The 24,720-nt window shown below is 48.7% G+C and overlaps 1 protein-coding gene across 5 annotated transcripts in view; it reads left to right on the top strand.

Annotated features, from left to right (window-relative positions):
- PAK5 (p21 (RAC1) activated kinase 5) overlaps positions 1-24,720 on the top strand; it is an 80,003-nt gene that overhangs the window by 42,421 nt on the left and 12,862 nt on the right. For 3 of the 5 annotated variants that reach the window (XM_027455566.3, XM_072035252.1, XM_038176938.2), the window contains 3 exons: positions 673-887; positions 18,031-18,828; positions 23,933-24,424. In XM_027455566.3, coding sequence (XP_027311367.2) covers positions 684-887; positions 18,031-18,828; positions 23,933-24,424 — 1,494 coding nt within the window. In that variant the 5' untranslated portion in view covers positions 673-683. Of the gene's footprint in view, positions 1-15; positions 135-672; positions 888-18,030; positions 18,829-23,932; positions 24,425-24,720 lie in introns of those variants that run through there. The other 2 variants (XM_072035251.1, XM_072035253.1) reach the window with 2 other exon arrangements.

Genomic DNA, 24,720 nt, shown 5'->3' with positions numbered 1-24,720 from the left:
AGGGTGCTGGCCACCAGCCAGCGAGCTGCACCCGGGCACGCAGCACCCCAGGATGCGGCTCTCTCACAGCAACCTGCCTCCATCTGAAGGACAGCTCACACGATGTAAATGCATCGCAGCAGCCAATACCACTGGTGAGCTCGACCCTTTACAAATGCAGATGAAGGCGTTTATGCAGGGTTAGAATTAGCTCTGTGCTCTCCCTCTATTTGCAGCGCTGCAATGGCGTAGGAATAAATTTCTGCTCGCACGGAGTGCTGGCCTCCGAGCAGAGCCGTACAGCGCTGCAGCCGTAAAGCTCCGGGCTGCCAGCTTTCCTGGGATGCACCCTGCAGATCGAGCAGAGCAGCTGGGAGAGGAGCAGAAAGTAGGACCCGGGGCTTTCTCTGCTAAGGATCGGGGCAGCTCCTTATTCCACGAGGTATTACGGACACGTGCAGGTCAGAGACCGAGGCAGTTCCCTGCAATCTCAGATCCTGTGAGCAGGGGGCAGATAAGTGCTTGCCAGGCATAGACCTCAAAGGTGGTAAGTGTGGAGTAAAATTAAAACCTCTGCAGGTATTTAGCTAATAACATCTGAAATTCGCCATGCAGGAGAGAGAACGGCTGCAGGCTGCAACAGAGCATTAAGATTTTTTTTCCCCCTTTCCTGTTCCCTTGTTACTTCTCCAGATTTTTCCACCATGTTTGGGAAGAAGAAGAAAAGGCTGGAAATTTCCGGGCCCTCCAACTTCGAGCATCGGGTTCACACGGGCTTTGACCACCGGGAGCAGAAGTTCACGGGGCTACCTCAGCAGTGGCACAGCTTGCTGGCGGACACAGCCAACAGGCCCAAGCCTATGGTGGACCCCTCATGCATCACTCCCATCCAGCTCGCGCCTATGAAGGTACCGTGCAAAGTCTTTGTTTCTCGTCTCCATTGTATTTCCTAGCCTGTCTTTAATTGCACGTAGCCTCAGCGAAGCCATACTGCTTCGGAGTTGAAGTTGGGCTTGGTCTCAGCCCCAAAAAGCCTGCTTGTGCTCTCAGAAGGTACCCACTGCAGGGGGGGCTACCCTTGGGAGCCTGTTATCCCAATTTCTGGATGCAACTACATCTTAGCGACAGATTATCTGATTACTCTGCTGCAACCACTCAAGTATATTTACTCTGCCTACATTGCTAGAAATAGAAGGAAGTGAGAAGGAGGTGACGTGTCAGGCTTGGCCACCGAGCACCAACAGACAGAAAATATTTATCCGCATCGCCCTGAGCGCCTGTCCTGGCAGGGCTGGAGAGTGTGCAGGTACAGAGAGCTGCAAATCCAAATATTTAATTGCTAGACCTGCAAGGAAAAATTATATTTATAAAACTTGTAGAACTGTCCCAGAGGAGTGTATATCATGGGTCTTACTGGGGCCATTCCTTCATGTTTCTGGGCTGCAGGAGAAAAAGCCCCAAATCCCAGTGGAGGCCCCAAACGTTGCTCTTCTGCAGCTTAAACCTCCTTGATAATTAATTTAAGAAAGGTGCTTTAGGCAAACACAGTTTGGAGCAAGGGAGAGAGGGAAAAGTACATAGAAGTTAAAAAATGAACTAGCTTGTTGAGCCCAGCAAGGAGCTGAGGGAGGGATCTCATCACCACCCACTGCTGCCTGGGGGTTACGCGGGTGGTGGAGCAGAGCTTCTTCGGGGTGATAAAATGAGGGGAAACAGCCCCAGGTTGTGGCTTGCGAGGTTCAGACTGGACAGGGGAGGAGAAACCTTGGTTCGGAGGCTAAGGCAGCACTGGACAGGCACCAGTGCAGCCCTGGAATCCCCATCCTTAGAGGTTCAAGATACAGATGGGCAAACGTGCCCTCACTTAGCAGTGTTTCTGGGACTGCACATCCTAACTACCGGTAGCTGACACCTGTGTGCTGGCAGTACACATACCCTTCACTGTCACGCAGCTGAAAGATAAATTTAGGATTTCATCTCCGTGTGGATTTTTCTGCAGCAAGCGAAAATCGGATAATCCTGAGAGCGCGGGCTCTGTATTTATATTTCATAAGTGCTCTTTGCTAAATTTGCATTTACTGCCTGCTCCTGAAGGACACTCATCACTTGCTGATCAGGATTGCAGGACAAGGGGGATAAAAGCAAAGTCTTGGATTTTTTTGCTGTGATCAAATATCTTGCTGTATGATAGAGGCCCTGAATAACGTGGGGAAAAAAAGCAGGGAAACCTTTGGCAGCTAGGGCAGAGGAGCAAGCTTGTTTCACAGTCCTTTTAAACACCAAAATATCTTTGGGTATTTTGACACGAATGCATAAAGATGTTTTAAAATGAACAAATCCGTTTCTTATCTTGCAGTAGTGCCATCTTTTTTCTGTAGTTCTGGAGCCGCAAATCTGTAAGTTTAAAACGTTTTAAAATGTATTAGCTCCTCAACAGCTTACAGGCAGCGTGGATCTGGGTCTAGGCCTGCAAACGGACATCTGCATAGCTTTATTTGTGAGCAGAGCCCTGGTGATGCAATACACGCTGCAGGCTGGGAAGGTTCAAGCCCCGAATGAGTATCTGCAGCACTTCAAGGTGGGGAAAATCCCTGGCAGTCGTTCCCAAGAAATTGTCTGGTTTGCTTTTCTGTCTGTGTTTCAGAGGACTACACATGTCCATGTACCAGGGGCCTTATGTATCTGTATGGATCAGGAGTTCTTGGGCTACCAGGGTCCATCGTGCACCCTCCCGTGGCACATTTCCTGGGTCCGGGCTGTCTGTAACCCAGTCCCTGTCTCGGTACTCGCCGTGGGGCTGGGCACAAAGAAGCCCATCTGCAGAGGGACCCACAGGAGGGGCTGTCTGCGTAGAGGGAAGATGGGATTTTTAATTTTAGTACAAGAATATTAAAAGAAATTGTGTTACTCTATATTAAGAATTATGCTCTGTTTTGACATAACTTACAGGGAGAAACTTGGAAAATATGTCATGTTGCTAAAGTAGTTCAGCATAAACATTTAATGAAGCTTTTGTGCATGTGTGCACGTGCGCTAGCACCTTCAGTTCTGTTCGAAAGTGATCTAGGTACCAAGGATTTTACAGCTTTGGTGAGAACTGAAGATCTGCAATGCTTTGCAGTTTGGGAAGATGGGAGCCAAAGGCTCCAAGGTCATAATATTGTTTACTGGTTTTTCTTCTGTCCATACAGCAGTTGATACGGCTTAATTAGCACCTCGTAAATGCACGGGGCTGTAGCAGCAGATTGATATTTGGGCATGTCCCGAGTCCTGGAGTTACGCTGGGCTGAGGCACTTGGCCAGAGTTGACTGAACGGTGGTTGCAGGTGACGTGGCACTTCGGAAGCTTTGCTCTTCTGCATTTATTAATTTCTTCTCTTTTTAATTACATCAGTGTTGACTACACACACAGAGCGAGGCAGAGGCGTCGCTGCTAATGGGTGTGCCTTCACAGCTGTACGGCCTCACACATTATAGGGGTAGAGTTGAAGAGAATGTTTGCTGGGTTTTGAGACAGAGCTGGGGTTTGTTTGCTTTAGGCTTCACGCAGAGCCAAAACAGAGGAAGGGAAAGACTTCTCTTGGCTTCTGTGGGTTTTGCTGCCCTCCCCATTCGTGCTGTTTGCTTGTTTCTCAGTCTGCCAAGCAGATAGGACCTGATGGCCTGTAGTGTATCCCTTCGGGTAAAAATACACTCAGTGCTCCATCTGTCCTGAAAGCAGCAGCGCTGATGGAGAGGCAGCACCCCGGGCTCCCAAATCTCCTGGGAGACCTCCTGGGAGACCCCTGGGAGATCCCTCCTGGGCTTGTCCGACAGATCTGCATGTGCTGGGATAAAGGCTCATGGTCCTGTCGCACGTGGCTGCCGCTGGCTTGTCGTGGTAATGTCAGAGCTTGAATGCAGACCTGAGCTGGCTGTACAAATTCATTCATTCCCAGTACAAGCAGAAACAATAATAGGATTCCCCTGCTCGGCGCGGGTGACCCAGATACGAGCAAGGAGCTGTGTGTTGGAGATGCTAGTGAGGATCAGTAAAACACAGCACAAGATCTCATGCAAAACAGAAAGCGACAACGATTTCGATAGCTTTGGGGTGTGGAGAGAGGGGGTTTTGATAAAAGGCTGATTTTTCACTGAAAACATCTCTGTGTGAAAAATGTGAACTCTGTGCGTCTTCCTGTACTTAAAATAGACCTCGTGAAGTACCGGGAGCCTTATGTGGGGGCTTCTTGCCAAAAGAGCCCAGCATTGGTTTCATGGAGCTGTTCCACTAAGATGCTTGGACGTCCACAGCCATCAGCGGGAGCAGGGCAGCGCTGGGGACTAGTTAAAATCAAAATCCCTCCTCGTCTTGCCCAGTGCAGCAAACAGCTGAGCTTCCTCCCTTCGCTGTGAGTTACTGGAGGAGAAGATGCCACTTGTTCCTGAGATGCAGGGTAACTGTGCCATTCACCTGCAGCAGCTCGTTTACCTGCCGCTGGGCTTCACAGGGCAGAAAATGTGGGATGGGGCACACTGCAGGGTCACTGACTTTCCTCTCCTTCATCCTCATGTTTCAGTGGTGTAATCCGCGTGGTTTGTGTTATCTGTAGTTTTAGTTTTCCTCACTGCTGCCTCTCAAAATTGACCTGGATACCACTGAATTTGCTGTAATCTTTAAAACCTTTTTAAGCTTCTACTACTGTGTGTCAGCCTCTGCATTACACAGAGAAAATATAATCAGAAAATGAGTTACTTTCTGTGGCTCTTTTAATAGCCACATATTTTCTCTCCCCTCCGTAGCTACTTGATTTTATTTATTCCCCCTGTGATACCCCTGTGGATGGGACAATTTGAAGCTCTTGCTTGAAGAAGGTTGGCTCCCATCCAGCAGGAAACCTCAGAGCCACAGCACTGCTCTCGCCAGCACAGGACCCGAAGGGCTGCTGACATCTCGTGGGCCTTCCTTGTAACCACATCGTGCTAATTGGTGCTTATGAACTCTGCTTTCCAGTTGCACACTTCTCAGTCACGGATTGGGCCTGGCGTGGCTCGTCTGGGAGGAGAAAAAAGGAGGCAAAAAGCTAACACCTTGCAACATGGGAAATTTGGGGTGGAAAGAAAATGTTTTTCCAGTAAGCACTGTGGGACAGAGAGACAACCCTTGCAGAGGGCAAACTTTGGTGGACGATGCCTTGAGCCACCTGACCAGGCTTTGATGCTAGCTGTGCTCTGAGCAGAAGGTGGGGCTGGACAGCCTGCAGAGGTCCCTGCCAGCCTTTCCAGCCAGTTTCCTTCCAGCTTCCCTTGCTCATCTTCATTTACAGGTAATTACGGTCAGCTTTGCTGTTGCCCTGTAATGCAGTTCCACTCTCAATTTATTTTGATGACAAAGCAGGAATGCTTTTGATGCTACACAGTGCCAGAAGAAATTATCGCAGCGTATTTAAGTAGATGCTCTTTCTTTCGAAGGGATAATGCTCCTCTCTTGAGGGCTGTTCAGTTTTCCACATCTCTGTGACAATGCTACTTCTGCACCTCCCTGTACAGACGCAATACAAATATGCCACCTAGTGTCCAAGAATGCGTCTTACTGTGACGTTGGCTTGGTGTGAGAAGAGCCAAGTCACTGATTTTGTGTAATCTTGGAGGAAAGATCGTCTCTGTACAAATAAAAATCATCCACAATATGAATAAATGGTAGAAATTCACAGCTTTGTTTTTTATACCACATATCACTAGGTTAATATGTTCTCATCCGTACTACACTATACAGTAGGAACTTTTATTTCTGATGGGTTGATTTCAGAAAATTGTAGGCTTTTGCATAACTCTTCTTGAAGAATATTGTTACTTCATGCAAAGTTTAGCGTGAAAGAGAAAATGTCTGAATAAAAGAATGGGAACATTTTTTTCAGATGAGTAGTTCATTTTATGGAAAGCGCAGTTTCAATGTGAAGAGTTTCAGCTGGAGGAAGACACATCTTCGAGATGAGAAACTGTTTCTTCTTTTTTTCTGTGAAAATGTTGGAATACTTTGGTTTCAAAGATGGAAGCAGCCTTGGCAGCACTGGATGCCAAGCACCCCGGGAAGCAGCTGAGAACGGGGCTGTTTGGGGTGATGTTTCTGCTGCTGCCTGTGCCTCTCCGCCGATGGGGAGCTCAGATACAGTGAAAACCTGCCCAAGAGCAATAGTTAGGAGAGAGGAATGCTATTGCTCCGCTAATACAAGGTTCTCAGTTCCTCCTACATCTTCCTTAAGTTTTCCCCATCCATACCCACGTGCATTCAGTGGCATTAAGAAGTCTTCATCTCTGTCAATAGCACGCTAGTTGATGCACAGAAATTATTTTACTGTGAAGTCACGCTGGCAACCCGTAGCCATCCTAAAATGAGGGAAGCTCTTCTTTTTCACAGTGCTTTTTTAGCTGGTGTATTCTCGGTTATTCCTCATAGATTTCTGAACAGGGAAGTTCCCGATCAGATTTGCAGCAGCAGCTTGTTTGCTTTCATACCACTGCCTTTCTCCAGAACTTCCTTTGGATGAGAAGAAACTGGCATCATCATCATCATTTCAGTTTGACTCAAACATAAAATGTTCCTCAGTTTATAATGAACCAGAAAAGGAACTGTTCACATAATTTTTCTGACCAAAATACCCCTCATAACAAACCCCATGTTCAGCCACGTGTGTTTGAAGGGTCTGTTTGCAGCTGAGTTGCAGACACCAGCACCAGGGTTCATAAGCAGGACCTGGCCATCCTAGAGAAACACTGCGGTTGCTAGTATGAAAAACCCTGACACCATTCAGAATAAATATTTTAAGTGGCAAAAAAAAAAAAAATGTTGTCACCTTCCATCTTCTTATTTGTGTCTTTGAAATATGCTTAAATGCCTCTCAGATTTTGCTGGCAGAAATAGGGTTTTATGTTGTGGTCCCTGTAGCTAATGCAGGCAGTGCAGGGTAAGGGGGCGATGCTTTGGTCTTCATTAGACCATGTAGACGTATTTAACACTGACCTGAGGCTGTAAGTGGATGATTTTGGCTCTCTGCCTTGGAGGGGTGACAGTCAGTTACCTGCTGGTCACGTCCCTCGTTTGAAAGGTCCCCAGCAGCCCCAAAGGAGCTTGCATTGATCTGCTCACATGAGAAAGGATTTACTGGGCCCATAGCAATGATAGACAGCAATGTGGATTACTGAATTCTGCGCATAAAGGTGGTGTTTTTTCCAGTAAAATTCATAAAAGAATGATTTTAAATACTGTTTGTATCAGCATAGCGATTTTAAGTAATATTAGTGCTGAAGAAATCTTGCAAGGGCAGTGATGTTCAAGCTTGAGTTATACTGATGAGAGTTTAGCTGGGTGAGCAGGACTTTGCAATATGCTAAGTGAGGATTGAAAGTAAGTCTAGATGTCACAGTTTACATCTGCTGAGGCTTTAGAGCCTGCTTTAGTGCTCAAGAAACACAGCAACCTGCGGCAAACTCTCCGCATTAGCATTTCAGAAATGGAAGCTGGTCTCCCCTGGGGGTACCGGGCTGGGAATGCTCTGCAGGTGGTGCTGGATAACCTGAAAAGAGGTAGGAATTAGATCCTGAGCAAGGACAGGTAATCACGTTCATTTTTGAACGTGGAAGTTAGTCCCTGCAGACGACTTTATAGCAGGACCTCCTCTTGCTTGCCTGCCCTGAGAAGGGAGATGTGCCCCCAGCGTGCCGCCTGGAGCCGGAGGGCTCTGCCTCCAGCACTGTTCACGTGGCTGCTGTTTTCTTCCAGTTCATTTAGCCACGCTTTTGGCCCCCGAAACTTTGCATGCAGTGACCCATGGGATCTCCGGGGACAGAAGCGGGGCTCAGGCCGAAGGGTCAGGCAGGTAATGGGGTGCTTTGGGGTGGCTGCTATGCTTGTAGGGTGCTTCTGGCTGCTGTCCCAGAGCAAGGTGTAAAAGATTAAAAGGTAACGTGTAAACAGTGTTTTCTCCAGAAAACACATGGAAAGGATGAACGTGTTGTACCAAGCATCCGTAACATAGCCCAGCAAGCCCCTGCTCAACTCAGCCAAGGGAGGTGATGGAGTACAATCCCCATGGGATTTCTTCGGGCTGGCTGAACCTCCCGAGGTGCTGCTGACATGCCTTAGGTGTTGTGATGCTGTCTCTTCTCCTGGTGGCCATCAGTGGGAAACGCTAGGTGGCAGCAAGGAACCTCTGGAAATTGGTCAGAATTCAGGCAGAAGCAGTGGGAAATCTGCTCTGCAGTGATTAGATCTGGGCTTTGTGGCTCTCTAGGAATTTGAAGCCGCTCTGCTGCTCTTTCTGTCTTGTCTTCCCCCATCAGGCTGGACCCAATTAAGGCTGACAAGCCCTGGTATTAGGGGAGAGGAACACTGACTTACCCGCAGAGACCTTTACACACCTTTTCTGTGCAAGTGTCATTGCCATGGGATGAGCTGTGTAGGCCAGAAAAAAACACATAAAGGCATTTCAGATACAGATCTTTGGGGAGAGAGAAGTGAACAAAAGAGATTCATGTAGGGTGAGGGCTTCTACTTTTTAATTGCGAAGATCAGATCCAGCAGGCTCTAATTAGCACTCAGGAACACACAGTTAAAAGAATAGCAAGAGATTACGAATTTTAGTGAATTTTACAGTTTTGTAGTCTGAACAAAACAGTAATTGCTATCTGTGTCCTAATTTGCATTTAATAATTCCCAGAGCACAGCACAAACTTCCAGAGAAGATGCCTCCGTGTGCAGCAGCACTTTTTAGTAGCAGGATATACAGGCACAGCAACCTGGCAGGAACACAGCGGCTCTCACAAACCATCCTGGGAAGAAGCTGAGGGGCACAAAGCCGTCTCTCTGCCATCCCGCAGCCCCGTTCTCCCTTCCCGTGCTGTGTGGTGGGTCGTGCAGTGTTAGCCACGTGCAGGGATGTGGGGCACGCTGCCTGACTCCTTCCTGGCTTTCCCTGCCGGCCGGAGTGCTGCAGGACGGGGAAGGAGCAGCAGGTGAACTCACTGCGCACGGCAGGGCCGATCTGCCACTGGGCAGCCCAGCACATCAAATTGAACCATATCAAGATTCCCCGAGCAATGTTTCAGCAGCTCCTTGTAAATGAGACTGCGGTGGTGTCCTGGGCACCAGGCCTGCACCTTCCACTGCTGCGGACGATCTGCTGAAATCTCCTGTGGTTTGTTCCTGCGGAGAAGGTGTTTGGTTTGCACTTCTCATTTAAAAGAGCAAATACATAAAACATCAGCTCAGGAAGCTCTTCAAAGTCTTGCCTCTCGCTTGCTTTGTAAATTTGACTGAACGCGGATTTCTGTGCAGAGGAACACCATGCTGCATAGCCATGTTGTCAGGTAAAAATCACACCATGAGGGCTAGTCCCACCTGGGGCACTCCTACTGCTACCCTTCCCATTTAGTGCTAGCCAGCCCTGGGAAGGGAAATGGGTATTTCCTTGGAAATAAAAACTCTGCACTTTGCAGAAATTGTGAAATTACTGTATGAAATTATTACACGTTTTTATTTTGCTAATGCAAATCCTGTGTTCTCTTAAATCAAAGAGTGGGGTTTCAGGAGAAGGTGAAGGAGCCCATAATACTCAGAGACATCAGTCTGGCTAAAAAAACACACTTTATGTGTGTGGGGCCAGCAATACCCAATTTCCATGAAGTACTCTGCAACTTCCTCACCCTTTTAGGGCAGTGGGCCAGAGGCATTTTACAGATGGCCACTCAGCACTGGGTGCAGGGTGATTTCTCCCCCTGTGCCTTGGTGGCTCCTTCCCCGCCAGTGTGGTCAGTAGGTAGAACAGAAATCGAAACGTAGTTAAAATTGCTTCTTAGAAATTGTCAGTCTGTCAAAATCCTCACTTTGAGCTTTAATGTGTGCATCTGACGAGGTACCAAAAAAAAAGAAGAAAACGGGGATCTACCAAAGGAAGTTGGCTCAGACTAGGACCAGAGCAAGAAGTGAGGAGGGGTCCAGATTGCGGCCCCACTCTTCGTCTCCTGCCCCCTGCACCTGCATCATGGCTGAGGAGTGGGAGCTGTGGCACAGAGCATCCTTCCCATGTCTCGCCCATAGCACTTCAGTAATCCAGGCCCAAAGCAGTTTGCAAGTCCAGATTTTTGAGGTACCTATTAGAGGCACCAGAGCTGCATTGCTTTCTATTGACTGTCCTTAATTGCGTAATTTTTTCCCTGGACAGAAACCTGTTCAGGGAACGCACAAGGCAAACTTTGGTCCTGGTTCATGTCACGACCTGGTAGCATGCTTCTACCTTAGTGTCACAAGACAGAAGCAGAGCTGTGTTTCTTGGAGGACAGGGCTTCTCTAACCTAGAGCATCGCCTTCTTCCTGCCATAATGCTCCCAGATTTGCTCTGAGTTTCACAGCCTCTAGCTGCCTCTGAAGTCAGCCTGGGTGGGAAGCAGTGGGATGCCAGAGCACAACTAAAGCTTGGGAAATCTTCCTCAATTAGCTTTGCACCTTCCTCTGAAAAAAAAAAATAAATAAATAATAACTGGCACGGATCCCCTGGCACATGACGTGGCTTTGAAGGAGGGAGAACTGAGATACCCGGTCCTGCTGGTGCTCTGTAGTAGGGCTGCCCATAGGCTTTCCAAGTGAGCAGCCTTTTGCTTTTCCTGCCAGAAGACATTGATTTGACAAAATAGAGAAGTTTTGCACCAGTGAAAGGATTTTATCCAAAACAGAATCAAAAATCTACAGCCTTTGGTATGTCTTTCTGGCTTAGCAGATCCACTGCGTACAGTATCATGCCAAAATGATTTCCATCAGCTTTAGGAAGATGCAGCGCTCTTAAAGGGGCAGTTGAAATTCCTGCAATTAATGTTTCTGAGGAATTTCAGCTTCTGGATTGTGCTGTTTTTTTCACTCCGTGTTAGGATAAAAGAAAATTTTGAGTCATCAGAAGAAGCCATATGAAGTAGAAATTCTGAGATTTTCGGAATCTGAAATTTCTCCTCTCCCTGTGAACCACTTGTATATCTCGTAAGTCGTAGATAACACTAAGTTTCTCACTCAAACTAAGCTTTAAAATCACATTTCACTCTCACTTCTTTTATGTCTGATGGCTCTTGGTACCCGTATTAGATAGAAAATCTCGTGTACTTGGTGTGTTATAAGTAGACCCAAGTAATTATTTTTGATGTTAAGTATTCTCCAGTAACAATCCAAATGACATATAATGACCGTGTTTGTATAATAAATAAAAAAAAAAAGAAAGAAAACTTACTAGAACGTAGATATTTCAGCGGAATTTTAGAACTGAATGTTTTGTTAAAGTTGCTATATTATAACACGTCAAACAAATTACCAGCGCATGTGATTATAATGAAATGTTGCTCCTGTTGTTATGGCAACTAACTTGGAAAACCACTGTGAGGGCTGACAAACTGCACAGCGCGGTTTTGGTTGGGCTTTTCTATCGTTTTCCATCATTTTGCTTTTGAAGAATTTCAAACAGCTGTCACGAGTGGTGTTGCCGAGATCATTATACTTGTCTCGAACCTTGAGCTATACCTTTATTTTGCTCCATTGAGTAATGTATATTTTCCAGGCTGAATAAATTTCACTTCTATTGGGTTCCCAACCCTTCCAATAATTAGCGAGTGGCCGTGCCAACATTTTCCCAGCGTCATACCTCTCCCGTGCTGTTGGCAGCAGCAGGGTAATTGAGGTGATGCTGTTGCACCTACGCCGTGTGTTGGAACAAGCTCAGCTCGCTCCTGTGCAGTTTTTGTTGGGCAGCAGCAAAAAACTCTTGACGATGCCAGTGCTTGCTTAGGAACGTGACTGCAGTGTCCTTGGGATTGTCTCGAGGGTCCCAGTGTGGCTGGCGTCCAGCTATGGCATTGAGTCAGCTCTGGAAACCATTTTTTTATTTTTTTATTTTTTTTTTTTTTTTTTTTTGTACAGACAGTGAAAATAGCATTGGGAAGGAATTAATAACAGAAATTAAATAAACTTTGAGGCTTCCAGGTGTAAACCAACCTTGAAAGGGCAGGCTTCAGGAAGAAGCATCCCGCCGTACTTCCCTGTTATGTATCCTTGTGCCTAACTCTGAGCAGTCGCTGCTTTATGGACAGGCTGTAGGTCAAAGCTGGAACAGATCCCATAGGACAGTCCTGGAGGGTGCAGAGTGATGAACGCCTCTCTCACCCGGCACTGCTTCTAGCCACGCACCTGAGGAGTTTTGGTGCCAAAAGGCGTCTTCCCACAAGCACACTGCAATTCATTCTTAGTTTAGTGCAGCATCGCTGCTTCTCACTTGGGATGAAGTGTGGCCGTCCTACAGCCAGCAGGTGGCTTTTGGCACCGGGCCACGTCTCAGGATCCAAAGCAGCAAATATACCCAATAGTCCCCTTCACAGAACAACATAGTCGTGTGGCTGCAGGAGGCTCCTGCAGTGGTGGTGAGAGCAGCTGGCAGCAAAAGGGAGAGCCCTGGGGGCAGCCTCTGGTGAGGGGGGGGCTGCCAGCTCCGTGGAGAGGTAACTCAAAGCCGAGGCCAGCATGTAGGGGACAAGACATCGGTTTCCTAACCCTTGTACTTTTGCCACCCCTCAAGACAGCAGCTCAGGGTCCAAATTTAGCTGTCCACTTCGTGTCAGCTGCTGGCAAAAGGAGGTTTTTGCTGCATGCTCACAACCGTCTCCAGGAGTTAGGAGGGTCTCCAGCTGTTTAGAGCTCTGCCAAGTCTGAGCTCTCACAAGTGCAGATCAAAGCAGGCCCTTGACACTTCTTGTACCCTTGGCTGCAGCTATAAAACTCTGTTACTTCCCAGGAAAGACGGAGTTTTCTGTCTGACATGATGACGGGGATCAGTTTTCTCCCCAGGGTAGTGCTGTTCACAATTGCTTATGCCAAGGAGTAAAATATGCTATCATGAACACAACTTCAAGTACTTAAAGGCTTGTGAAGTTGCAAGAATTTATCTTCTTGCAACACAAGAAGATAAATTACCAGCGCTTCCATCACATACATTACTTTTACCAGCTTTGCAACGTGCCTCTTTCCTTTAGAAAAAAATTGATTTTCAGATATGCATAGGATGTGCTTTTATTTTACATATAATGAAAATGCGGGGATAAGCTGGCTACAAGCAAAACCAGAATTTAGATTGGCTCTTTATAAGGTGACATTTTCCTAAAACGACTTTTCTTCTCCCACCCTGTGCGTTACAGAGACTTTAAATCCTTGTTGACTTCAGAAACCGCAGCTCCTGAAGGACAAAGGCTGATATATTCTTAGCAGCTGGGTAAAGTGTAGTAGTTTTAAAGACAATAAATGCAAGGTCGTATTAGGGCAAAACAGTTAATTACCCACTTCATTATTGTCAAGGTTAATACCGTATTTGAGCGCAGAAGCTGTTTTTCATCTGCTCTTGGAAACGAGGCGAGGCAGCGGCTCTCGCAGACAGATCCATTATGGCTTATCACTGCAGGACAGAGCGCTACGGCGGCGCCGTGAAGGATGTCTGCTGTCACCCGCACCCACAGCACACGCCAAACCTGTCCGGAGAGCGCTGGAAATGAGCTGAGAGCTGCAGAGAGCCGGCTTGAATTCACAGAGATTGCATCCCATTGATTTTAGTGGCTGACAGCAGCGTAAAACTCCCCAGCACTCCTTGGTCTGGTGTAGCATCGATCCACCCCAACTGCACAGCGCCTTGAAAACGCCTTTTAATGACCATGGGGTATCGGCTATAACGGAGCCCGTCTGCCCAGGGGGGAACCCAGCGAAAGCTGCTCCTGCTGTAGGGTTTGATTTCTGTTTGTCATGCATGCCCGGGGACTGTGCAGGTTTCCATTACAGGATCCCCGGCAGTCACCAACAAAGGCCTCGGAAATCTCAGTGGATCAACCTCTCTGCACACGATGCCTTGCTTTTAACCATCCACTCTACCTGCCGCGGCTTCAAAAATTTTCCAAGCTTAAAAATCTGAAGAACAACGAGGGGCAAAAAGAACTAAAAAAAAAAACACACACAAAACAACCATTTTCTATCTAAATTCAGGTGAGGAAAAACAGAATTCCCTGTTGATGTGGAAACAGGCACTGTCTCTTTCCGTTTATAAAACCTTTAAAATTGTGAGAACTGGTCACCAGTTCTGTGGTATTCATACCAGGAAAATCTATGTTTACATCCCTTTCGATAGAGCCTGCTTTTTCTGCTAGATTTTCTTTCAAGCTTTTTTTCAAGGTTTTGCTTTTTAAGCTAGAGCTCGTATTTTCCATCTTCTGTGATTTCTGCTGTTGTGTTTCAGTCCCAGGAGCTTTTCCCCCTGCTTGCTAGTGCAGCACAGCGCCTGGCAGCGCCCTGACCGTACTCCCAAGTCCCTGAGGGAGCAATGTCAGCAATTCAGGCTGCCCCTTGTCCATCCACCCAAGTCACACCTTCAAACCTGGGTACTTCTGACTAACGTTAGGCTTTCGGGTTTGGAAATTTGGGACATAATTATGGCAGTTTGTCAATCTCTGCCTTGTTTCTGCAGAGGAAAGCTGCAGGGTGCTGTGAGCCCCCAGCACGCCTTCTCTGGAGCAAATGACTTCAGGAGGGGTTAGCATGGCCCAGCCTAAGTGTCATTCTGTAGAAACAGCTCCTTTGCCTTTATTTCCAATTTTTGATGCTCTGTGAGCTTCCTTACAGAGCAATTACCTTTATTACTCTTATAGAATAATGCCTGCCTTGGGACTTTAATTTGGTTTTTAAGCCTAGTAAATGGTGAAGAATTAACTCTGCCCACCAGGGAGGCACCGTGTTTCACATCTGTGTGTAAACATCCTAACTTCCACTCAGAAAAATGCCTGACAATATAGAGGACTTCACAGGGTCTCTGTGAAGCACGTCCTTAATTGCTCTATGGACGCAGCAGTTCTTTTGATAACAATAGTGGTAGGTGTTTCCCTAATAAAAAACAACAACAAAAAATAAGCTCAAACAGGCTGTCTGATTTAGCAGGAGGGGAATCTCATCCAGGCGTATTTCCTTTCATAAAAGGGAAGTGCTAAATTTAGAAACAAGCTAAAGCAAATAAACATAGTGATGATGATGATGGTGGCGACAATAACGTAGTGATGATAATAGCAATAATAATAACAGCAATAGTAATAATAGAGCACTGACTGCTCTGTAGACAACATCCATCACCTTAAGATCACGCTTCCTTTCTGATTTTTCAACAAATGACTTTTACATCCTGGTTTATGGTAGTAACGTCAGTGGTGTGTTTTTAGCACCAGCAGCGTTTGTGCTTCACTGGCATGGTTGCAGGTTTCAGGCAGAACTGCCAAGGCATTAATGAAGATTTGCAGCACCCTTCAGGGGCAGGTACGTTTTATCCTCCATTTGCACTGAAGGGCGGTGCTTATACAATGAAGCGGCGCCAAGGATTATCATCAGGCACTGAAATTAAATACTCTGTGCTATTCAGCTGCTCCAGCCCCTCACCTGGGCCAGGTAGCATCCTCCTCAACCGACCCTGGGCACAATCAGCACCAGGCAGAGACTTCTCCCCAAGCCACTGACCTTGCTTCAGAGGCTGAGAGCATTCAGCAGCATGGACCCAGGCCAGTGCCCACCAACCAGCTCAGCCCTGGGGGTTGGAGCCTGAAGCAAACAGAAAATTCAGATGTTGTTCTTGGAAGTCAGTGTTCTTCGGTGGTTGTTCTCAAAGCGCTGGGAGAAAACAGGGGGGGTTAAATCTTCATTTCCCTAACTTCATCAGTCAGAGCTAGGTGACACTGAGGTCACAAAGACTTCTTCATAGACTGGAGATTTGGTGGTAGATGCTCTTCTTAGAAAACCAAAATTCCTATTTTTTTTTTTTTGTATCTTCATGATCAAAACGGTGGCTTCCATTTGCAGAAAATCCCTAAACTGCAGGGTTCTGTCTTTGATCAATTCCCTAACACCTAAACCTTCAACTTCATTCTTCTAAAATTCCTTCTGACATGGGCTCAGATACCTGTTTGTGACTCTTCCACCCCCCACATCCCATACACATCCGAATTCAAAACAACTGCTTCAGCAGAGCATCTGCTTGGAGGAGAGGAGGGAAAGTCCCCTTTCCAATAACTGCGGGGGCCATTCTGCTCCCAGGGGCTCCCTCTGGCTCCGAGGTCCTTTTGTGGAGGCACAATGCAGGTTGCTCCAGGAAGGCTCTCCTTTGTGAAGGCTAGTCCCACGGAGATCATTACATTGGCATTTTTACTCCTTGGCATGGATTTACACTGGGGAAGCAAGGTGGCAGTTGGGTATTTCAATCTTGTTTTCAATTATAAGCATTTCATTGTTGAGTGTGCTGTTTTATTACGTGATAATTAAATATGAATGATCGCGCATTCATCCTGCCAAAGCGGCTGCAGCCTAACAAAACCAATTCCTCTTGTCTCGCTGAATGACTTTGGAGGCGAAAGGAGTGATCTATTTGCTGCTCCTGATTTTTTTTCTGTCCCATTGTTTCAGTATCGCCAGCTTCAAAATAGCAAATCAGGCAAGTAATTACGGGCATAAATCAGAGGAGGGATCAATGGGAGGTCAGCGCTGCTTTGCTCATAGCCCGGCTTTTCTCAGCTGTCTTTTTCTGAACAATAGAAGTATGTTGCTGTTAATTTCGTGGAGATGGGGCAAAGCAGGGCGTAAAGAGGGGTGGGGAAGAAAGGCAGTCACCACAAAAGACAAAATTTGCCCTGTCACATCTTCTGATTGCATTGCGAACCTCTCCTGGGCAGAAAATGAGCAAAGAGGTGAAGAGCAGGATGCTGCCCAGAGAGGGAGGTACTGCTAGCCCCGCACATGCCCTTTTCGGAGCACCATTCATACTCCCCTGCCCCTGCTGGGGACAGTCAGGGCTCTAAAAAAACAAGTCACTGCTATAGGGGTAAGTCTGCTGGCTGAAAATCAAAGCCTTCCACGTCAGCTAAATGCAGTGTGATGAAAAGATCCGACTCGGACTGTGTTTGCCTTTCTGGCCATCAACACAGCCACCTCTCCAGAGTATCTCACTGTGAGCTTTGACCCGATTAAAGCAATTACCATCCTTTTTCTGTTGAGCCCTTCCCCATGGCCCTCTGCCCCTGCCCCTGGTCATCACATGTCATCAGCTTGCTTTGCATGGAAACATTGCCTTTTAGACCCAGGTCCTGCACAGCCCTCTTTCACAGATGTTTCTTTGTTTTAGCCCTTCGGTGGTGCTCCCCCAGCTTCGGGTCAGGTTTTAGGGGGATGTATTTCTGCTAACGCCGTCTCTGCCAGTGTCGCAGTGCTGGCAGGGCAGTGGCCAGGCTGGGCACCACGCTCGGGGTCCAGCACGGCACGGGCAGCACGGGCAGGCTGCAGCTCACAGGGGGACACCTCCTGGGGATGAACGGCCACAGGGACTCTGCTTAAAAACTGGGCGAGTTAAGGGAGATACAACCTTCGATATTTAGCTAAAGCGAATCAGAGAAGCAAATCTGTTTTCACTAGAACCACGCTGATTTATGGCCCCGGCCCTTAATCTGTACATCTCCTTCTCGCAGAGTGTTTATAAACATGACGCAGCGCTCAATGGGAGTCAGCTGCTGAAAAATGGATGCGATCGCTTCTTACGGTCTTCAGATGGTGCTAGCTAAAAACAGTCGGGCTTTCTTGAGGGAGGGCTGCAGCCGACCACTGCTCGCTTCCCATCCCAACAGGAAGACGGCTGCTTCAACAAATTTAGTCACGCCAAGTTTTTAAAACACAAGTTTTAAGTGTCTCTGCTGTTCGCTGCCGAACACCCACCTCTTAAATTGAGCTTTTTTAAGAGTGTCTTGGAGTTGTATGGTAACTCTCAGCTTATGGTGGACACTGACTTTGACCCTTTTGTTTCTGCATTTCTGCATGTCCTATTGTAAGTATTTTTTTCTGGCAATGGTTTATGGTGAAGTATGTGACTGGAGAATGTGACACATCACTACGTGTATTTCTGGGTGAATCGCAGACTTTTCTGTTGTTTTGTTGGTCAGGTACTAAATGAAAGTCATTTAATCAAAGCAATTTTTTATTCCCAGACTATCGTTCGAGGAAATAAGCCTCGGAAGGATACTTCCATCAACGGCCTGCTGGAAGAGTTTGACAACATCTCCGTGACACGCTCCAACTCCCTGCGGAAGGAAAGCCCTCCCACCCACCACCAGGGCAATGCCAACCACGTGCCAAGGCACCAGGAGGAGAACGGGTACCTCACGTATTCCCAGTACTCCAGCGAGTCAGACACGACAACAGACTATGGCGTGGAAAAGTACAGAGAGAAGACTCTGTACGGGGAAGAGTTGGACAGGTACTACAAAGGGGGCTATGCCACCAAGCAGAATGGGCACATGATGAAGGTGACTTCCAGGGACATCTATTACTCAGAAGTGACGCCCCTGAAGTCAGACCTCTCCAGGTTCCTCCCAGATTACCAGGCACAGGTGGAGGCAAAACCCAAACCGCTCGAATATGGAGGCCTAAAGCTGGAGTACCAGAGGATTCCCAGCGGATCCTCGCTGGACTACAGAGACCCCTTCCCTTACGCCCTGTCCCGAGCATCGGTGCAGAGCGAGTGCCCCAAGGAGAGGCTGGAGTACGGCGATGGCGACTGGGGGCATAGCCCAGGCAAGGACGACTACGACAAGAGGCCGAAATCATCCTACGTGGACCCAGCAAGCCCTCAGCCAGCGATGAGGCAGAGGTCCAGGTCGGGCTCTGGTCTGCAGGAGCCAGCCATGCCCTATGGAGCAAGCGCGTTTAAAGCACACCAGCAAGGACACTCCTACAGCTCGTACACCTACCCCCGCTTGTCTGAAACTGCAGCAGGCATCCCCAAGGTAACGTTAAGGGCCCTGGTGACGGTGCTACCAGGACAGGGAAATTCCAAAACGGGAATGCAAAAATTTGGGCATGTGCAGAATATTGAGGGCAAGGAGCTGGGCTTGGACACAAAGTGCCAAATGCGGCTGGTGGCATCCCCAGGAGCTGTGCAGCCATGGTGTGTGTGGTGGATATGAAAACTCACCCACTTCCCTTGGGTATCTGAAAGCAGATGTCATGGACCAGTGGTTTTAGATCCTGCTCTTCCAAAGTTACTCAAAGAGCAGTTTGGAAGTGCCCAACTTCCATGGGTTTTATGTGGGACTTCCGAAAGTCCCGAGTTCTGTGGCAGTTCTGGTAGCACCAGGAGTTCATGTGCCAACGCAGATCTTGGCAGGAGCTGAAAAATCAGTCTGGTGTGAGTTTCAGATTCTTTTTGCATTTAAATTGTTACTGCTGACATCTCTGTGCCACTGAGAAAAGCGTTCCTGCTCTGCTGAGGAAGCACAGCCACAAGCCCAGCACGTGTGTGAGGCAGAGGAGCTGCCTGCGGCTCACCCAGCAGTGCCAGCCTACACAGCCACAAGGCTGACAGGTCTCTGGGTGCATTACAGGGTTTATTAACACTCTGCTGCTAATGAGAGCAGGGGCTTACCCCTCTCTGCTTCATTTTGAAGCAGCAAAATAAAATCACAGCCTGTTCTCTCACCCAACACAGTTGTAGGTAACAACGATTGAAAAAGAAACAGGCTCAGGGTGCAAAAGAGCAGCTCAGATGTGCTACCTACCAGCAGCTCCTTTATAGATGCTGTGGCCTGCTCAGCCTCCTCCAAGGCACACAAGGAATATCATCCACGAGGCCACCCCACGGGACTTCCCATAGCTCGCTGGTTTGTCCAGCTGAGGGAATAGCTCTTTGCTCACCCATCCAGGCACATTGCTCTGATGATGACCCGCATGGTTATTAGATGGAAAAGCCTTACCAGATGTCAGGTGCCTTATTAGATGACATCCACTGTTCCACAAGAGGGGGTTTCCTTTTTTCAGTGCAGATCACACTGAGCATTACCAGGTTCCCCTAGCAACAGGCACCGAGATGAGAGTGCGTTTCCCAGGGCTGGAATGGCCCTGCTGTGCCGGCATGTGCCAGATGTGCTGGGGTTGGCAGTCATCAAGCGCCACCATCCCTTCCACTGCTCAGTGCTGATGTGCACAGCACGTTTTTGTCTGGGCTGTCAGCGCTGAGAACCTGGGCCTGGCAGCTTCAGCCCCAGAAGTCGTCCCATAGCCTCATACCAGAGGCATGCACTCAGGATTTGTCTACTTTGTAGTGTCCGAAGTTCTCAGCAGCAACCTGTGGTGAAATGAAACAAAATTGAAAAATTTGAAGCACAAATCTGGGCTTTTGAGTTTGAGGGTAAATTATGGGGAGGGGAGGAGAAAAGTGGCCACATCTCCTCCTGTGCCTTTTCTGGGCTTGGGCTATGGTGAGAGGGCTGCGGGTGTGCAGTTACCTGTGTGCAGGAGTGAGGAGTTAAAGCACGAGTTCTGGAAGTCGTGAGGAAAGCCTGGGATGGGCTATCTGCCATTTCCTTCCTTTAAAGCAATCGTTCTGTCAGAGTTCAGGAGGAAGAAGGACAAATCCACAGATAATTCAAAGACTCCCTTGTGCCTGCTGCTGCCGGTGTTACGGCATTCAGGAGGGCTGAAGGCTGAGGTGTATTTTGCAGGGCTCTGAGCACTCCAGACAGCTTGAAAAATGCCCCATTAAAATGCAGTAACAACTTTTATTAAAAAAAAAAAAAAAAAAAAAGATGCCTCCGTGCAAGATTCATTGTGAGCTGTTTCTCCCCGTAGAGCACCAAAAACACTCCTACGGGCTCGGTGCGGTGAAACTGGATGATTCACTGCTAGATGCAGCAGTTTCAGTCCCCAAACACATCTGCAGCTCCGGGGAGCGAACGGCAGCTCCGTGCCTCGGCTGATTGTTGAGGAGGCTTCTTTTCAAGGAGGCATTAGTAAGATAATGGTTCATTAAATGGGTTTACTAAATGAGAATCAGGGCTCAGATCAGATATTGTACAAATGAGATTGGCTTTGAAGAAGAATTAAAAGGGGAAAAAACATAAGCGCTGAAAAAGTCTGCAGGCACAACTGTGTGGCTTCAAAACGCATTGAACAAAAGGGAGTCACCTCAGTACTGCCACGATCCCAAACCCATCCCACCAAGTCTGCGTACTGCACGAAGGTCTCCTCCTATTTCTGGGCAGCCTGTAGTGCACGTTTCTCCTTCACCCTCCTCTTCAACCCAGGCCCTTTTGAACTGCACCCTGTTACTTTGAAGCTCCTTTGCCATCACTTTTTTGCAGTGGTTCCCCGTGACCCTTTCCTGTCCCTCCTGCCAGGGGCCGTGGTTCCTGCTCTCCCTGTCTTTGCCCGTCCCTTCCACACCTTTTATTTCAGCAAGCCGAAACCTAATCCAAGTGAAATCTTATTTTACATTTACCGACAGGCAACCCCGTCTCGCCAGGGGCTGCCTGCCCCTGGGGAAGGTGCTGGCTCTGGCTGCAGTGCTGTGGCTGCCGTCACCGCCGCAGCCCATCGTGCCAGCACTCGCGCTTTCGGCAACTGCAGATCACCCAGTGACAGCCGAGAGCAAAATATTTGCCCGAGCAGACCGTGCTATGGGGCAAGCCATCCCATATGGACACGGGGGTGTTCCCACCGCATGCACAACAGGATGGGGGCTGCTGTCGTCAGCCTGGGAGCTACACTGAGCTTGCACACGGCATTATTGCCACCTTTAGCAGCAAAAATTGTCTGCTGCAGGGAGCTGGGTGGTGCTGCGAGGCAGCCAAGTGACCCGCGCGGAGCAGCAGGGCATCGCCGTGCGCTGCGGAGCCGTGATGGATGGCGTGTCACAGCCTCATCTGCCCCCTTGACCTGCTGGTGCTGGAGAGCAGAGCTGCTTTTTTCTCTCCTTTGTAGTATTTAAAGGCTTTCCTTTCAGCAGGTAATTGCGTTCAGTAGCAGAATGGAATTAGTAGTGGAATAAGGGTGTTCAGGTTTGCCCTGATGCGAAGAACTGCATGCGGATACAGCCTGGGAGGAGAGGTGGGGCTGATTTGGTCACTTGCGCTCCTGTTTTTTTGTAGGATTGCTTGGCATTCAGGTAGTGCCTGGGTTTTCCTCGTGCTGCAAGCTAGTTATCAAATGCTAACTTCACAAAGCTTTCGATAATTTGGAGAAAGACCCCTCAGCCCCGGAATTTGCCTTTTACTATGTCAGCGCAGGGCATGCTCAGTTCCTCGGTACGGATTTATCTAGCTTGAATTTCTAGACTGGGCTTTCCCCTTCTTAATTTTAAAAATAGCTTTTTTACAGTCTAATTGCTCATTTAGGTGGCTCTGTGTACGGAGACCTACAGGATGGGGTAACCGAGCTCCCCTCCCTGCCCTGAAGCACCAGAGCAATTCTCGGGGCTAATCAGCTTGGCGGCTGCAGTGCCCTGCGTGCAATTCGTGGTGCCCTGACCCCCTTCTGTTCACAGCTCTCTGCGTGACGGAGGAAGCGTGAGGATGCCCCGAAGCACCTGCACGTGCTCTTACACCAGTGCAGCCTCCCTCCTGTGCTGCGCTCACTGCGGCAGGAGGGAACCCAGAGGGCAGCCCCGGTGCGAGGCACGAGGAAGAGGGAAGAGGCGAGCGCTCTCCCCGCACCCAGGCTGGAAACTCCTCCTCGCTGCACAGCGGGGCGCGGTGATAAATGGATGCTGCGGCAGATTTTTTTTTCTTTTCCTTTTTTTTTTTTTGCAGTCGTAGCATAAAACGGTCAAATGATGTTCCACCGCAGAATTCAATTTCACAGTTCAGTTGGGTCCTTGATTACACTGCCAAATTCAGATTAATGTGCGTTTAACTAACATGGATCAGGGGCTCCTGGCTGGCAGCCAGCAGCAGGAGCAGGCCCCGGGAGCTGCGCCGGCTCCGCTGCTCTGTCCACCCCTGCGTGCCGCCACCCAAATTGATTGATTAAATGAATTCATCGCCGTAATTATTTGTAATTGTGCTACATCGCCAGCCTGTGTCTGACCACCCCCCCGCCCCTCGATGCTCCACGTGTCGTCAGGAGTCACATACGTTATATCATCAGTGTGGGGATGCTGTTTTCTGGGGAAAAGGAAAAGCATATTCTTGTTTCAGATGCATTTTTTGTCTTACGTCCTTTTGTATGTTTGGATGGAGACAAGGTGTTTTGTTTGTGAAGGTGCAGTATTCATCTGCTTGCAGTGTGAGAAGCTTAGAAAAGCTTGGGAGAATAAAAGAAAGGAAACTGCAAGTGACAAAGGCCTCCCTCCGGGATCATCTCCTCGCGATTGTCTCTGATTTCAGATGAAAATTAGCAGTTTCGTGACACCACAGTTAAGGAGTGTGTCACTTCGGGAAATGATTTAAGAAATGGTAAATTGAATTAGTCTCCTCGTCACGGCTCGCTCGGAGGAGGTCCCTCTGTAAACTCCCCCGGGTGGCTCCCAGCTCTCATCCCAAGCAGGTCGCATGCTCAAGGAATGGGAACTCCCCGGGATTTACCCCACACCTTGAGTTTGGTGCTGCTTTGCTGTTTGCTTTGTGGTCTGCAGCTCTCCCCACGCTGCTGGGGTCGGGGTGTCCTGCAGCCCTGCTCCTGCGTGTGGGGATAGCAGGGAAGACCCTGCTCTTTAAAGCTGAATGGGGATAAAAAGGGGAAAGAGAAAACTGAAACAGGATGGGGGCTGCATCTGCTCTCGAATTTGAATTTGCAAAAGGGTTTCTAGTTGTGATTGGGGTGGATTATTGGAGAAAATGGCCCAGAGAACCTGCAAGGAACTGCAAATACAGAGCAAATACTTTTTTTTTGGAGCCTATTCTGTCGTTAAACAAAGATTAGGATGTCTGCAAATGGGTACCTGGCCATAAAAATGGGTACCAGCAGTGTCCCTTGGGCAAGAACGGGTCCATGCAGGAGCATGCTGCGCTGGCACCCCGCTGAGCACGTCTGGGGTGCTGAGCACGAGCCGAGTGGTGAGGGCTGGCTGGAAACCCGTCTCTGCACCCATCTTCATCTTCTGCTTTTGTGTTGCAGGTGGATTACGACCGAGCGCAGCTGGTAGTCAGCCCGCCGCTCTCCGGGTCGGACACCTACCCACGGGGCCCAGCAAAGCTACCTCAAAGTCAAAGCAAAGTCAGCTACTCCAGCAGCAGCTACCAGTACCCCCTGGTCTACCACAAAGCGTCCCACTATCACCAGCCACCCCTCCAGCCCGGCTCTCCCTATATTTCCACCGCCTCCTACCCCAGTTCCCCCAGTATCACGTCAAGTGCTTACCCTCCGCCCAGCTGGGGCTCCTCCTCGGACCAGCAGCCCTCCAGGGTGTCCCACGAACAGTTCCGAGCCGCCCTGCAGCTGGTCGTCAGCCCCGGCGACCCCCGGGAGTACCTGGACAGCTTCATCAAGATCGGGGAGGGCTCCACGGGGATCGTCTGCATCGCCACCGAGAAGCACACGGGCAAGCAGGTGGCCGTGAAGAAGATGGATCTCAGGAAGCAGCAGAGAAGGGAGCTGCTCTTCAATGAGGTGCGTTGCTTTGGGTAGCACGGCCTGAAACGGGGACTGAAGGCCCACGGTGGCCTTCACGTCTGCCTAAAAGAGGTGCTGAGGTCCTGGCTTCAAACCTGTAACATGGTGGGAAGTCACAGGGGACAACTAAGAAATCTACCAGCTGGTGCATGCAGCCTACAGCTGCATAGACACAGCCCAGTTGCCTTTTTCACACCGTTTTCTGGTAGAGTTTATTCTTTGAGGTGGAGGATCCAGACTAACCCGACTGTTTAAGAAGCACATGCACCGTACTCGGACATTCGCATGCTTAT

The sequence above is a fragment of the Anas platyrhynchos genome, chromosome 3 (assembly GCF_047663525.1).
Source record: "Anas platyrhynchos isolate ZD024472 breed Pekin duck chromosome 3, IASCAAS_PekinDuck_T2T, whole genome shotgun sequence".
In the NCBI taxonomy this organism is placed as follows: domain Eukaryota; kingdom Metazoa; phylum Chordata; class Aves; order Anseriformes; family Anatidae; genus Anas; species Anas platyrhynchos.
Note: the sequence above shows the minus strand (reverse complement) of the source record. Positions and strands in the feature narration are given on the sequence as shown.